General features: G+C 45.2%; 1 protein-coding gene across 3 annotated transcripts in view; it reads right to left on the bottom strand.

Annotated features, from left to right (window-relative positions):
* ARMH1 (armadillo like helical domain containing 1) overlaps positions 1 to 16,514 on the bottom strand; it is a 42,588-nt gene that overhangs the window by 25,835 nt on the left and 239 nt on the right. Inside the window, exons 1-3 of one of the 3 annotated variants that reach the window (XM_028513248.2) lie at positions 16,362 to 16,510; positions 5,555 to 5,678; positions 4,268 to 4,495 (exon numbers count right to left, since the gene is read on the bottom strand). In XM_028513248.2, the coding sequence (XP_028369049.1) occupies positions 4,268 to 4,473 (206 nt within the window). In that variant the 5' untranslated portion in view covers positions 4,474 to 4,495; positions 5,555 to 5,678; positions 16,362 to 16,510. Of the gene's footprint in view, positions 1 to 4,267; positions 4,680 to 5,554; positions 5,679 to 16,361; positions 16,511 to 16,514 lie in introns of those variants that run through there. The other 2 variants (XR_003684614.2, XM_036025937.1) reach the window with 2 other exon arrangements.

Here is a 16,514-nt window from a genome sequence, read left to right as displayed (position 1 = left end):
TAAGAATAAGAGGAGAGAGTGGAAAAATTAAACTCTGATTTAAAACCACCTCAGTATTTAATGTTATTTTTAATGTGAGCCTTTGCAAAAAGCTTCATTGTAATAAAGCACCCAGAGTGCGCATCAGCTCGGGTATAAGGTATGAAATCAAGCCACAACAGAAAAGGAACCAGTCAACAATTACTAGGCTCATAACACATCACAGGCTCTTAGAACACTTAAGAAATTAGCTGAAATTATTGTAGCTCATGGAGGATGACTGAGAGCTTCCAAGACTGATAAAGGCTAATGTAATGGGTTGGAGGTAATGGTGCTTTGTTGGGGGGGGGGTGCATGAGGCAAATTATCTCTGCTGCACCCTGGTTCCCAGGATGCCAATAGAAGTAGAGACAGATTGGCTCATTAGGAAAGGCTCTTCCCTTGCACAAAGTGTTTGCTCTGAAGCCAGGCTCCTCTGCCCGTTGCCGCTGCAGCTGGAAGCCTGGCAATCAGCCCACACGGTGGTCCCTCTATTCCCACCACGTCTTCCACCCTGCCTCCCCAAACCCCAGCCCGACTGCTGCCCCAGTGCATTTCCCCTCTTTTCTTCAGTTACCAGCTAGGCTGACCAACTTTCATCATATTCTTCTTCCTGTCCCAGGCTAATCCTATTTTCATAGCCACTCACTCATCTGTAATTTTGGTCCAGCATTTCAGCCATTGGTTCCAGAAGTCTACCACAATATCAGTAGTAGCTAACAAGTGCAAAGCATTCATTGTGTGCCAAAGCTTCACAGTGCCAGGCACTGTGCTAACTACAGTGCTTGCACTGTTTCATTGAATGCCCACCACACCCTGCAGTGGGTGCTATTAGTGTTTCATTCACTTCGTGAGGAACAATCTCAGACAGGTTAATGACCTGTCCGAGGACCCAATGTTAACTGATGGAACCAGGATATGAACCTAGAGAGTCTAACTCAGAGTCTGAGTTCTTACAGTCAGGTCTTCCTGCCTGTAGACAGGTGGAGGGTGTGTGGCATTTCACGCAGCTTAGCTCCTTCTTAAGTGTTGGTGGTGGAACTGAAGGTCTGTGCTGTCCCCTGGGTGGGAGACAGTGAAGTAGAGTGGATGGCATGTGGGCTTTGGGCCAGACAGACCCATCAACCTTATCTCTGCCTTTTACTAGTAAATTTACTCAACTTTTTAAAGGCTCATCTTTCCTGTCTATAAGGTGGTATAATACCAATCATTTATTAGGCTTGGTGTTAGGCTCATATAAGATAATATTTGTATAGTACATAACTCAGTGACTAGAATAAGACTCAATAAATAACTAATAATTTTGTCATCATAATACACAATCCTTAGTTTCACTCATATATTCTGGAAGTTCAAAGTTAAAAAAGGGGTTTGGGCTCATGTGCGATTATGTGAGAGTTAATTGTGCAAAACACGATGAGGCTACATTGACTTGTTTTCCTTCAAAAGCCACTGCGACTGGGGGGCTGGGGAGAAGAAGTGGGGCTACTGATTCAAAACACTATGTCACTCAGCTGGTCTATTTTCTCTGTTGTACGACAAGGTCACAAACAATTAGGAAGTTATGGATAATTTCAGGTGTAGAAACTGAATATACATCTGTGTACTAAAATGTGGTTCATTTAGTCATTCAATAAGCCCTCTGATGGGCACTTAGGATACGAAGAAGAATGCGGGTAGTAACAGCGATGGTTGAGTAAGAAGAGAGAAGGGCCGAGTGCAGGATTCTTGGGAACGCTCACATTTAAGGGGTGGTAGGACAGATCCTGCAATAGTGACTGAGAAACAGAAGTGGAAGAAGGTAGAGGAGAGAGAAGAGCTTAAGAAGGGGCAGTGGTCAGAGCCCTTGGTTAGAGTATCCTCCCGATACACAAAAAATAAATATAAATAAAAAAATAGATTAAAAAAAAAGAATCAGTGATGCTTTGAGGAGAAAGAGTGTTGAACTGCCCAGATTCTTCTTTTGTACCTCCCTTCACTCCTGTATCAACGACATACAAGGTCAGATTCACTGGCATCCCTGAACTTAAAAAAGAAGAAGGGACAGTGGTCAGGCAGGGTCGGGGGTAGGGTAAGGCGGGTGAAGCACTTGATTCAGTATAAAACTTAAGGGGACACCAGAAAAACTCACTAATCAAATAATATCTCAAGGTACTATTAAAAATTAAACATTAATATAAAAATCCATGATAAATACAATATCAAAGTTTTAAATAAAGATAGGATGTAATTCTGCACCTGTGTGATTCTGCCTCACACACTCCCTGCTGTGGTCAAATGGAAAATGTCATCAAGTAAGATAAGGAGGGAAAGGGGCACTCTAGAGGGTGTTTCAAGATTTGGTGTCAAGGAGGTTGGTGAGGGTCCTGTCCTGAGTTGTGGGGACAAAGCCAGATTACAGGTGCTGATGTTTCTCAAAGCATCATCTGTGAAGCACCAGCATCAGAGTCACCCAACATGCTTGTGAGAAATAAAGAGCCCAGGGACCCTCCCTCATTCTACTAAATCAGGACCTCAGGGTGGGTGGTGGGAGGCCGACTGGCAATCTGCATTTGAAACCTTTTCATTGCACATTAACATCTGAGAACACTGGGGCCCACCTAGCAACGTGTTCAGAGGTATTCCCTTCGACCTGTGTTCCAGGCCTGAGTCTGATGGATAAGTTTACCAGGGACTTAACTGTAAGAAAAAGAGAGCTGTGTGGACTGAGCTCTGTGTAGCTGCAGACTCTCCGGGCTTATTCTTACCTTTATGGAGCAAATGTGTGTTAAGCACCCATTATGTGTTAACCACACATTGTGCTAGCGGTTAGAAATACAGAGACGAGTAGAGCAGATGCAGTCCCTGCCCTCATAGTGTTTGCAGTCCAGTGGGGAAGAGATCTTAAGCATGTAATAAAAATAAAATGTTACGACCACTAAGACCGAAGGAGTGCCATGAGGATATGTAACAGGGAACCTAAGTTAGTCTGGGGCTCAGAAAAGGATTTCATGGACAGAGTGATGGTTAAACTGAGATCTGAATAATGGAGTACGAATTAGTCAAATAAAGAGGGAGTTTAGAGGAGTGGGAGGGTTCAGGGAAAGAGAAAAATGTTTAATGACATGGTCTGAGAGAAACCCAGAGTGTGATGGGCACACAGAGCAGGAATATGCTCAAATCCACCCAGATCTCAAACTATCGCCTTGATGGTGACACATGTGTCTTCAGTGCCAGTCTGCCTCTAGGGCTCCCGAGAACAGACACCTAAACTCAGCACGTCCCAGACCAAACTCACTCCCCTTCTTGCATTCTCTCTTCACAGAATGGCACCCCGTTCACTGAGTGTCCCCAAGCCAGAAACACAAGTCATTCTGGCGCATGTAGGTGGAGCTGGGAGTTGGGTAAATGGATATGGAGTTCAATTCCAGAGATAGATGTGCGCAGGGTGCACATTTGAGGGTCTTTACACTGGGATGGTGTAGACAGTGGATGAGATCACTCAGGGAGAGTCTGAGAGTGAGCAGAAAAGGGGGAGGTGGATGGAGTCCCAAGAAACAGTGACATTTAAGGGATGGCAGAAGAAATGGAATGAGCAGGAAGGAGAAAAGCAAGAGAAACCAAGGGAAGAGCGTTTTAAGAAGTGGGAATGGCTGACTGACCAATGCACCTGAGAGGTCACGCATAAAGACAATGAGGAAGTCACCGGTAACCTTGGCAAGTCCTGCAGAGTGGAGTGGAAGGGACAGAAGTCAAACTGCAGTGGGTGGTGGGGAAAAGAGAGGTGGGGAAGTGGAACAGAGACCAATAACCTTTTCTAGAAAGAAGTTTCACCACAAAGTGAAAGAGCCGGGAGGAATACAGGTTTGAGACAGGGATTTAATTAATGTGGGAGAGACCTGAGCAGACACGCATGCTGACGAAAAAAGCTGGTAATGAGGGAAAGGTGGGAACTATAGGAGAGAAGGAATGAAGTCCCTGGGAAGGCAGGAGAGGACTCATGTGCAGTCCCCAAAGAGGACTGGCTCTAGACAGGAGGAATCCCAACTGCGACTCTGATGGGCACCAAAAAGGTTAGGAGTGAGAATAAGGATACATCTGCAGGCTGGAAAGACAGGAAGTTGAGGGAATTCTTGACTTTTGGGATGATATTTTGATCACCAGATATCCTGTTCTAAAATCGCAGAATGGAGAGAAGAGCTCCCTCAGTAATCTCCCCCTTTTTCCTATTGCATATGGCCTTTTTTTTTTCCTGTTCAGCAAAGGATACGTGAGTCTGAGCCAGGTGGTCAAGCGCACCAGGAACAAGCTGGCACCCTGGGAAAACTCCTGCTCCAGTTCAGGGCCAGTCTTGCCTTGGTTGATTTCAATGAAATTGTTGAGGATATGTCTCCTTGAGACTTTTCCAGCATTGTCCCAATCCTGTAAAAAACTCAAGAGCCGGCTAATTGCTGCCTGCTCCTTTATAGAAGTCATGATCGATCAGTCCTGAAGTTGGCTACAGAGGGCAGGAAAAAAGACAGGTTACCAAAATGTTTAGAAACATGCAGGTCCTGTAGGTTATGCTAGGGGTTCTGCTTTTCCAGCAGTCAGCTGGAAGCTGGTGAGCCTCCGTCACCCACATGGACACAGTGACATTTGAAATACATCTCTACAACGGGTTACCTGCTACTCGAACAGAGAATATCTAGCTATGTTGTCATGGAATTAAGAATGTCAGGGTAGTAAATGCCTGACTCAAGTGTAAAGGCTAAAATTTTAGCTCTTTGGCTTCTCTGCTGATGCCAGCAACTAAAAGAACCATGGGCTCCAGCTGAGATGAAGGCGCTTGCTAAAGACCTGGGCCTCTCTTACCTCCTCATTTCACACAGGGTCAGAGATTTGGGGTCTTTAGGGACCTGGCTCCCTCTCATGCCAATCAGCTAAGGTAAAGCACCCCTTAACCTAGTTCCTTGGACTTCCGTACCAACTCTTAAAAACAACTTTTTAAAAAAGTTAGCAGGAACAAAAAGTTCCCATTCCATAGTTGGATTAATGGGCTGTGGTTTGTAGGAGGCTGTGTCCTTGGGAGAATGTTTTCAGTGGGGGGAGGGAAGGTTTAAAATAAACCCGTTTTCCAAAAATAGTTGTGATTGAAAGTGTTATTATCCATAACAAATGTTAGTGCTGATGGGAGAGAGGCATGTGTGATTCCTTTGTCTAACAGACAAGTGAAAGTCATATTTCACATTATCATGGGGTTTTCTGTGATTTACAGAATATTTGTGAAACATTACTTGCAGTGGCCATGATTGATATGGAGAGAACAGCTTGTGTGTGGGGGAGATGTGTATTTCACGAAGACGGTTCAACATGAAATTTACAGTCCCATAAAGTGCTTCTACATCTTTGCCAGAGATCTAGTTAAAAGGACTTTACAGTCTGAAACATCCTAAAATTGATTCTAAATTAACGTTTCCTCACATGTATTTGAGATATTGATGGGGCCTGGCTATCAGAATTTTATTAGGAAGCAATAATCTGAAGCATGCCGAGACAGACATACATACACACCGACCTCCGCTACTCCCCAGAGGACGCTGGGTATGTGCTCCCAGGAAGGGCGTCACGTAGCCTCTGGGACAGACACAGCCACGAACTCCTGTCAGCCTGAGCAGCCAGATGAATAACTGTGGATCAACCTAAACACAAAAATGACCAAAAGCTTTCATGGGATCATGCATCAATCACTGTGAATAACATTACAGCCCTAAGTCTGGGAATAACTCTCAGAGTCCATGGCCATCTTCAACAGCCAAACTGGCCTCAAGAAAAGGGGAATGAGTGGCTGTTCTGGACCCAGGGAGGAAGGGTTGAAACACCCCCATTAGCTGTATCCGGCAGGAAAGCACCCTGTGCCCCAGCCCTGCTGCGGATGGACCCATTCTAGGATCAAATCTCAGAGTGCTACTGGAGATGCGCCCAGCAATTCTAGGACACCAAGGGGGGGAAACTTTCAGTGGGATATTCCATATTATGTCTGCTTGTGGATCTTAGTCTTCCCCATCTTCTTCTTTTTAGATTTTATTTATTTATTTATTTTTAGAGAGAGGAGGAGGGAGAAACAGAGGGAGAGAAACATCAATATGTGGTTGCCTCTTATGCGCCCCCTATGGAGGACCTGGCCTGCAACCCAGGCATGTGCCCTGACTGGGAATCGAACCAGGGACCTTTTGGTTCTCAGGCTGGCACTCAATCCACTGAGCCACACCAGCCAGGGCCCTATTTTTTTTTAATAGACCCCTAACCCCCTTGCCAACAAACGGCAGCATTGAAGGGCCCAGCGATATAGCTCTAAGTCAGTATGTAGTGAAGGCCCTTCACCGGGCACTGTGTAAGGTGCTGAGGGAGATGTGGAGATGGATGTGGTGCTCCGAGCACCCTTGAGGAACTCCAGTTCTTGTGGTAGAGTGGAAGAACGTGAGATGTGACATGAGACCAGGTTCAAGGTCCAGCTTCCCACTCGCTATTTAGTAAAACATCAATAGCACCTGCCTTATCTCTTGCCATCCTCCAGTCTCACTTCAGAGGCAGCCCCTTTCAACTGTTTTGGCTATTTCTTCTGGTGTTTGTTTACTTCTGTATTTCCGAATAATAAGCTTATACTACTTGGTATGAGTGGAACTGTGTCCCCCTTCGCCCTCTAACCCGCAGTACCTCAGAATGTGACTATATTTAGAGAGAGGGTCTTTTTTTTTAAAGATTTTATTTTTAGAGAGGGAAGTGGGGGGGAGAGAGAGAGACAGACAGACAGACAGATATCGATATGCATTTGCTAGGGGGCTGTGGGCCTGCAACCCAGGCAATGTGCCCTAACTGGGTTGTTCAGCTGGAAAGCAAACCTGCGATGCCTGGTTCGCAGCCCTTGCTCAATCCACTGAGCTACGCCAGCCAGGGCCTAGAGAGAGGGTCTTTAAAGAGGTAATTAAGTTAAACTGAGGTCATTAGGGTGGACCCTAATCCAATAAAAGATTAGCACACAAACACATACAGAAGGAAGACCATATGAAAACAGAAGGCAGCCATTTACAAATCAGAGAAGAAGGCAACCCATAACACCTTATATTGAACACCTGGATCAGAGTCTCCAAATCTGTGAGACAGTAAGTTTTTGTTTTTTCTTTCTCTCCCTTTCTTTTTCTTTCTTTCTTCCTCTTCCTTTCTTTTGTATTTTTTAATTTTAATTGTTGTTCCAATACAGTTTTCTGTCTTTTACTCTCATCCCTGCCCACCCAGTTTCTGTTGTTTAAGCCACTCAGTCCGTGGTACTTTGTTTTGGGGACCCTAGCAAACTAGCACTTTTCTATTATCTATCAATTTTAGGCAATAAATACATTCTGGCAGTTGAGGACTTAGCTCTCTTATACCACTCTAACCCCTATTTTTACTTTCTTATCCTCACGATACTATAGTTTTCCACAATTTATAGTAAAAGGCGAAAGATTTATACGATCTGAAGAGAAACCAGAGTATAACACAATTTATAGTTAAATCAACTTTTAGTGTTTACATTATTGGCCAAGTAAACAAACATTGTGTACTCACGCTGTAACCTATTACGTTTTCTTTCTCAAATAAATTGGTTTTACCTGGAGTTAATTTCTTTTTCCAATTGTTTAGTTTTCTGTGTACTGTATTTTGCCGTGTATAACGTGCACCCACATTTTAGCGCTAATACCCATGAATAATGTGCACCCTTATTTTTCCCTCCAAAATCTGGGCAAAAAAGTGTGCATCATACATGGCAAAATACAGGGTACCTAGAGCTATTTTCTTTCAAATGTTCCAAACACATAGCAATGATTTTTGCAAGTGTTCAACTCTAATTGATCAGTTCCATCTTTTCCCTGGAGACCTTTGCTCACTGTCTTCTGTTCTTGGGCTGGCTGCTGGTTGAGCCTGGTGCACAAATATTGTCCAGGGATTTCCTTTTGTCCATCTTCTCTGTTGATCGTCCTATTGCCTGGACTCACCTCACCTTCCTTCCTAGTTTTCACTCTATTTTTGCTGAAGCATATTCTCCAGTAGCTTCCTAAGAAATGAAAATTACCCCTGGCTGGTGTGGCTCAGTGGTTGAGTGCCTGCCTGCAAATTAAAGGGTTGCCGGATCCATTCCCACTCAGGGCACACGCCTGGGCCTGGGCCAGGTCCCCAGCAGGGGGCGTGCCAGAGGCAACCACACCTTGATATTTTTCTCCCTCTCTCCCTTCCCGTCTACAAAATAAAATCTTAAAAAAAAATAAATGAAAATTATTTTGTGTGTGTGTTCTTGGAAGTCTGAAAATATTTTTGACCTCGTGTTAGCTTGTTTGGGCGTATAATTCCATGTTAGAATAACCTTCCCTGGGATTGAGCCTCCCCAGTACTGCTGTTGATGAGTCTTGACTTCATTCTGATTCCTGTGCCTTTGTCTGGCTTGTTTCTTCACTCCTGATGCTTTTAAATCCTCTTCTGCAATTGTATGATTTGGCACAGGGCTTTTCATTTATTATACTAGGCTCTAAAAATTATGACCTTCAGTTTTTAGACTTTTAGTTATCAGGCAATGACCAGTCTCTCATTAAAGACCTCACCAATGTCAGTCTGCACAGGCTTTTTTTCCTACTGGGGCCCTCAGGGCCTCTGGAGAAGACTTTTCTATTTTCCCAGGGAGGAGGAGGAGCAGGAGGAGGAGGGCTGACGAATATCTGGCTACTGGCATGTGGGGTGGGGTTGGGGAGGGCCTGGGGCTGCCACCATGCAGTGTGTAGACTTCCATCCATCACTCAGCTTTCCACCCTGTATCTCCTCCCTGCCCTTAAAACTATGCCTGCGGTCAGTCCCTGAGTATGGAGGCCTCCAGAGTTCATTTTCCTTTCTCTTTATGCAACAAGAGAGTTTAGTGTAGTTGTTTGGCTGTTGGGAGAGGAGCTCTGGGGTGGGGGCAAAGTGCTGTCCATACAGACTTCAGCCAATCCCCAGGTTTAGCTCCATACCTCATTCCTGACCTTCTGCGGTAACTAGTGCTTCAAACATTAATCCTCTTGGAGGTTAAACTGGGTGAACTGACTTGCTTCTTGTTGGTAATCTCCTCTTGTTGGCACTTAGTTTGTTTCTTCTTAGGATGCTCCAAGCCAGATAACATTCCCCTACCTGCCTTCTAGCTTCTAAATATTTGTTGAACTTTCACCTGCTATTGTCTTGCTGCCTTATCTGAACTTTTGAAACTTAATGTTTTTATATTTCTTTAGTGTCAGGTCAGTGAGGTTTTGAGAGGTAAGGAGAGGTAAAATGTGGCAGCCACGTTCAATCGAGAGTGTTTAGCCCCTTACTATTTACTTTAATCCCAATTATTCTTCAAAGTAAGATATGATGAAAACTGAAAAAAAAAACCCATTGAATACAATTTTTAAAAGAATTAAGCCCTGGCCAGGTAATTCAGTTGGTTAGTGCATCATCCCAATATGGCAAGGCTATGGGTTCAAATCCCAGTCAGGGCACATACAAGAATCAACTGGTGAATGCATAGTCAATAAATTGGGAAAAAAAATGAAAAGATTTGCTAGTTTATTGAAGGTCTCACAGCTAAAAAAAGGGGTGGCAATGAAAATTGAACTCAGATCTGTGTGTAATTCTAGTCCTGTTTCTCATCATGTAATCAAAAGCACTAATTCTGCTCTCCCCTGTGCTCCAAAATGTCAACAATAACCTCCTATTGCCAAACACAGTGGTCAGCTTGCAGGGCCATCTTGCTTGACTGCTGATGGACTGTGGAAGACTCTCTTCTCAGAACTGCTTTCCTGACCCCTGTCTCTCCTGGTTCTATTCCTCACTCTGGATCCTCCTCAGACTCCTTTGCAATTCCTTTTCCCATTCTCGGTTTTCTTTTCATGCTTTGCAAATTCCTGGGTGATGTCCTTCACTCCCATCACTTCGGGTTGTATCTGTAGGCTTCACGACTCCCAAATCCACATCTCACTCAGCCTGGGACTGCCGTCTGAGGTGCAGGTCCCCACAGCTGAATAACTAGCGGATGTCTTCACTGGTATGTTTCCCACACTCTCCCAATCACTTAGTCCCCAGCTGAACTCACCGGGCCCTCGCACCCGCTCCTTCCCCTGTGTTGGTCCTGTTTCACAGAGGAGCCATCTTTCATGCATAGCCCTCCTCCCTGCCTTCCTTCTCTGAACTTCTGCCGGGTTCTGCCAATCATACCTCCAAAATCTCCGAGACCAGTCTATTTACCTTCATCTCTACCGCCGCTATTTTCACGTACCCCCTCATCCCTCACATGGATTACTTCAACAGGCTCCTAAGTGGTTACCCCATGGTAATTGCCACAGTGGTGGGAGAGCTAAAAGTGAAAATCTGACAGATTTCCCTGTTTAAAACTCTCCAGTTGTCCCCCACATTACCTTCAAAGTAAAGTTTCAAACATCTCAGCCCACAGAACTTTCATCTAAATTCTGCCCCAACTGAAATCTGACCCCTCCCCCACCCCTTCCACTGCTCAACTCAGCCCCTTGTCACTGCTTTCAGCAGGAATTAAGAGGAGGCTGCATTTCCCACACTTCACATTCTCTGAATCCTCCACACCATTTCTAAGTCATTTCTTTTCCTCTGAGGTGAGGCCTCTTATCCTTCCCCCTCTACCTTGTCTCATTGCTGATGTCCTGGCCACCTCCCCATGCTCATGGATGACTTCCACCCATAAGTAGTTCAGTTAGCCAAGACCCGATAGGCAATTGCAACATCGACATGTTCCATCCTCACATTTGGGTGGCCAGCATCCTCCCTGGCACATAACGGGTGCACAAAAAGTGTTATTTATTTTTTATTTTATTTTTTAAAGATTTATTTATTTATTTTTAGAGAAGGGAAGGGAGGGAAAAAGAGAGAGAGACATCAATGTGTGGTTGCCTCTCACGTGGCCCCCACTGGGGATGTGGCCTGCAACCCAGGCATGTGCCCTGACTGGGAATTGAACCTGCGATGCTTTGGTTCGCAGCCCGAGCTCAATCCACTGAGCTACGCCAGCCAGGGCCAAAAAGTGTTATTTAAATTGACATCCAGCACACTATGCTCATAATGAAAACTTTGATTTTCTAACTTCACACAGTAATTCATTAAACAGATGTCCTGAGGGCCAGCAGACCCACAGGATATAGTCTAAAATCCATGTGGCGTACACGGCCCTTCAAAACTTGGCTCCAGGCTAACCTCATCTTGCCACCTCCACGTTACAACGGACCTCGACTTTTCAGCTCTCCAGGCCCTTCCAGGGCCGTCTGCATCTCAGCTAATGCTCTGCCATCAGGAAGAGCCAGCTTCCTTTTCGCCCTTTGGCTAATTCTCCAAGACAGCTAGGGGTTCTCAGTTTGTGGCTCACCCATTCCACCTCCTCGCCTACCATGGTGTACAACTTAACCACCTTGCTCCCACTAGAGTGTGAGCTCCTCAAGAACAGGGGTCCATCTTCCCTATCTCTACATGCTCAGGGCCTGGCACAATGCCCAACACAAAATAGATGTTATAAATGCTTGCTGGGTGAATGAGAAAAGAAACCAGCCAGCTCCTGTTTAGATGGCTACATCTGACTGTCCATGATATTTAGGTCCATAAAATGACCAACTTCCCAAAGCTGTCACGTGCAGAGTGGCAGAATCTCCATCCAAGGTCCGTGCAAAGTCTATGAGGCATTTCACCACTATGACAGGAAATAGCAATGTCAGCAGTGGTGTCATCTTTGGACACTGAGGACAGGGATTCAGTGCCATGAACGGTCAGTTAAATTGTAATCGGAGTGAACTGTTCCTCTGCAAACCATAATGTTCTTTAGCTGCAGCCAAATGGCATTCAAGAAGGGGAGAAAATTTTTTGAAATGCTGAAGAAATTATTTCCAATTTGGTGCTCACAACCAGAGACTCTAATGATCAGTGGAAATGAGAAGCAAACAAATTAGTGCTAATGGGAAATGGCTTTTGGAAAAGAGGATTTAATTTATAGTCAACTGGTCACGGCATGCAGCATGCAGTAAAAGTCAGCTTCACCAGCTTGATCATAAGAACTGGAGCACACACGGAATGCCAGAGAAAAATATACGTGTGCCATCATGCTTATTGGAATCTCTCTGTAAGTGGCAGCCAATTAAAAGAGTCATTATTTTACCTTGGAGAAAAAACGGTCTGAAAAATCAAAGCACATGAAATTAAAATCCAGATTAGGAACCTCCGTCCAAATTGGTTTGTTTGTGGCCTTCTAACCTTGGCAAGGTCTTCTGCAAGGACGACAAACCTACTTTGTCTTCAGCCCAGGGTGGACTCTGTTTTTAATTTCCTCTCCATCTTCAGAGGTGATTAATAAATCTGGATTCATCTATAAATCATTTCTATAGCTGCCAAATGGTTCTTCTTCATGCAGAGACACTAAAATTACAAAATCTCAAACCTCAGCTCTTGCACTAAGCCAAAGGTCCTTAGCAACAGGCGAGAAGAGGTATGATAAAAATCAAATGGTCAGTAGGTCTTGTTTCTAAAAAAAAATTCTCTCCCCCCCCCCCTAAATCAAAAGACATGTTTCTAAAAGCAAGAAGCCTCTAGGGCATAGGCTGCCAGCCTGGCTCACTGTCCCCAGATGGCCTTGGAGACAAAAAGGCGGTCACTGTGGGCTGTTTCTGCAGGTTCCACCAGCAGAATGGGACAGAGGCCTCCGCTTTGGCTCCCGTCCCGACTCCTCACGCTCAGCTCCCCATTCAGAGAGAAAGAGGAAGTGAGAGAAGGAGGGAGAAGAGAGATGGAGAAACAAACATTCTCCTTCCAAACTTCAGGTCCAGCTAAGGAGGGAGTCCTAGTCTTCACTTCTACCTCAACTGGAGGGCAAATGCACCCTGATTTGTTATTTTCTTCTCACAGGCTCCCCACCCTCTGCTCCCCTCTCATACGGTCTTTACAGACCCCCATTGCCACCCATCATTTCCCTGCAGATGGCGTCTTCCCCTCACTTCCCCAGTTGCCAGTCCCTCCATCCTCTCCCCATAGACCATCTTTCCCCCCTCTCCTTCCTGCAAAACCCTCTGCCTTCATCCTCTCCCTGGACATACCCTCATTTTCTACCCACAGACTCCACTTTCCCTCTCTCCAGTTTCACTTCCACCCCCCAGCTCCACTCCACAGATCTGCCTTCATGCTCTCCCCACAAAGTGTAACTCTCTAGGTCAACCATAACCACTCTACCCACATTCTCCTCACCCTTCATTGCTCAATGCTTCATCTTCCTTGATCTGATTTTCTGTATTTCCTTCCCTTCCCAACCTTCTTACTCTGCCCCTGAAAGCCTTTGGATCAGGAAAGTCTCCTCTCCCTTGAGCTTCTCCAGTCTTTCTGGCTATCTCCAGGCTGCCCCGAAAGCTGCCACTATCTCAGACTGCCACTTCTGCATAGCCTCCCTGGTGGATGCTGCTTATACTCTTACACCCCAAAGACATCAGGGTTTGGAGTGGGCTAATGTCTCCTCACTAAAGCCCAACCTGGTTCCTTAGTCTACCACCTTCTTATAAAAACCATTGCTATGAGCCCTGGCTGGCGTAGCTCAGTGGATTGAGCGCGGGCTGTGAACCAAAGCATTGCAGGTTCAATCCCCAGTCAGGGCACATGCCTGGGTTGCAGGCCACAGCCCCCAGCAACAGCACATTGATGTTTCTCTCTCTCTCTCTCTCTCTCTCTCTCCCCACCCCCCTCCCTTCCCTCTCTAAAAATAAATAAATAAAATCTTAACCAAACCAAACCAAACCAAAAACTGTTGCTACTTTGAGGGTCATGCCATCCAGCTGTATGGACCTTTATCCCTCCGCGCACTGTGATCTACAGATTCCAGAACAACTTGCTCTATTCATCAGGGACTTCAGTACCTAGTTCACCATTATCCTCTTCCCTTTTCCCTCAAGTCCTGCTACCATCCAGGAGGATTTCAGTGGCCCTGTCTACCCCTCGAATGTCTTCTGTACTCCACTTCAGCTACCTACTCCCACACCCTGGACCGTTTCATCACCTGGAACTAATCAAACATCATTACTCCACTTTCTGATCCTAACTCTCTCATCCAACTATTTTTAAGATATGGGTTCTCTAACTTCATTGGAACCCCAGGCCTTAACATTTTTATACTCTCCTATGCCATTTAGGTTCTAAAGTTCATCCTCTCAATCTTTTGCCAAGATTTTCAACTTCCTGGTCCCTTGTCTTTCTATTTCACTCACCTGATAAAATCCAAACCTGAGTTAATTCAGCTAACCTCTCTGTACCCACCACTGAATGGCTGAATGCTGTTGGGAGAAAGATACGTACCACACAACCACGGGAACCACTGCTGCTGCGAGTTAATGGTCACCAACCTCAACAGGTCTCATAACTGCCCATGCCGCCTCAGTCATCTCGTTCCCGTTCTCGTCTGCAGCTATTTCAGCCTCTCTGCTCTTCCCAAACCCTGTACACCATCTCCAGCCCTGCTCTCACAGGCTGACATCAGGTCCCCATTTCACAGAGAAAACAGAAACCATCAAATAAGAATTCTCTCAACTTCTCGCCACCAAACCTATTAATGTACGAATCTCACACGCTTCCTTTTTGTTACAATCCAAATGTCATTTGACCTAAGTGAATTTCTCAACCAGTGCTTTGGAGTCCCTATATTATTCTTTTTCCAGGGTTGCCACTTTTTCTCTATAATTTCATCTTTTTTCCTTTTACTGGATCCATGCCAACAGCATTTCTCCCATCTGAATAAAAACCTGTGTTTCCTTTCAGCTATTGCCATCTTTCTTTTTTCTCCTGAAGAGCCAGCCATTCTAAAAGTGTATTGTACACATGGTCTTCACTTCCTCACTTTCCCACCTACTTCTCAACTCACTAATTTGACCTCTGCCTCCAGTGCTCCACTGAAACTGCATTTGCAAAAGTCACCAACAACTTCCTTGTTTCTAAATCCAGTGGATTTTTTCAAGCCTTATTTTATTTGATTAGTCATCAGCCTTCAACACCTTCCTCTCCTGGCTTCTGAAATACCATGATCTACTACTTACCATGATTATCTTACCACTCTGGACACTTCATCTCAATGACCTCTGCAGATTCATTCTCCTCTGCCAGACCCTCAGACTTGAGTGCTTCTCGGAGATCTGTTCCCAGCCCTCTTTTCCTTTTATTCTACACATATTCCCTGGGCCAGCCCAATAAATCAATCCACTGGTGTGGCTGCCATCTGTAAGTCACAACAGACTACCACATTTCTATGTCCAGTTTAGGCTTATCTGGTAAACTCCAGTCAGGCCCACTCAACTGCCTGCTGGGTGCCTCTGCTTGGATTTCCCACTGGCACCTCAAATTCACCAGGCCCAGACTTACCCTCTCCTAAAAAACCCACTTCTTCTCCTTTCCGTTTGCCCAAGTCAGGAATTTAGAAGTCATCCTTCTTTTCTCCTACTTTGCCCCACCAGGTGCCAAGTCCAGTTCTTTTTAGCTATAAGTGTCAAAGGAATCCATCCCCAATTCATTCCTGCTACCTCTCTATGCTTTAGGACACTGTAATGCTTCCCCATTACTCAAACAACTTCCTAACTGGTCTCCCTGCAACCCGTTCTCTGCATTGATCTTTCTAAAGCATAAATGATTGCTACTCCTTTGCCAAAGCCCTGCAATGACTCCCGACTGCCCTCAAGATAAAATCTAAGCCTTTGTACTCATAAGAAACACACTGGCAAATTTTTACAGTCAGTAAGATCTACCAGTAAACTCAAAACTGAGCTTGGCATCGGAGAACCTCTAGGGTGGGAGCTAACTGTTCTTCCAAGGTTACTCTCACATTAGTATCTCCTCTGGCCAGAAGACGCTCGTAATTTATAATTTATGGCACTCCTCAGTTTCCCCTTTTTGAGCTTCTGCAAAGAGTCCTTTCCCCTCCATATCTCCACAAGTCTTTCAAGGTCCACCTGAAGAGCCATCCCCACTGTCACAATTGTCCCTTCCTGAGCTCATGCAGAATTAGAGTTGGGTTTCTCCTTTTCCTTTTAAGAATTATGGAAGTCAGGGTGAAATGCTTAATCCTTATTAGAGCTCATCTATATAACAGGTGCTCAGTAAACATTTGTTAAATGCATGGATAAATGCAAAAAAAGCCCCAAACTGTATTCCCTTGCCCCCTTGTTTCCCTCACGAACAGAGTATTCTCTGTCTTCACCTGCAGTTTTCCCCACTGCCTCCTACCCACCCCACCATTTAGGATAATGCCTCACCCCACCAGGTGGAGGATGGGCCCACACGCGCTCCCTAGGCCGTTTTGTACGGTTTTCTACCTCTCCTTTGGAGCTGCGATAGTAGGGGATGGCAGAGGTAGCTAGATGATGTACGTCAAAAGGCACTGTCGTCCATCCCGTAGGATAGACGGGGTTGAGAAGAGAGACCCTCACCATTCCCAGAATACAGCAACTCTCCTAACAGACTCTCTT

This window comes from Phyllostomus discolor, chromosome 5 (assembly GCF_004126475.2).
Source record: "Phyllostomus discolor isolate MPI-MPIP mPhyDis1 chromosome 5, mPhyDis1.pri.v3, whole genome shotgun sequence".
Taxonomy (NCBI): domain Eukaryota; kingdom Metazoa; phylum Chordata; class Mammalia; order Chiroptera; family Phyllostomidae; genus Phyllostomus; species Phyllostomus discolor.
Note: the sequence above shows the minus strand (reverse complement) of the source record. Positions and strands in the feature narration are given on the sequence as shown.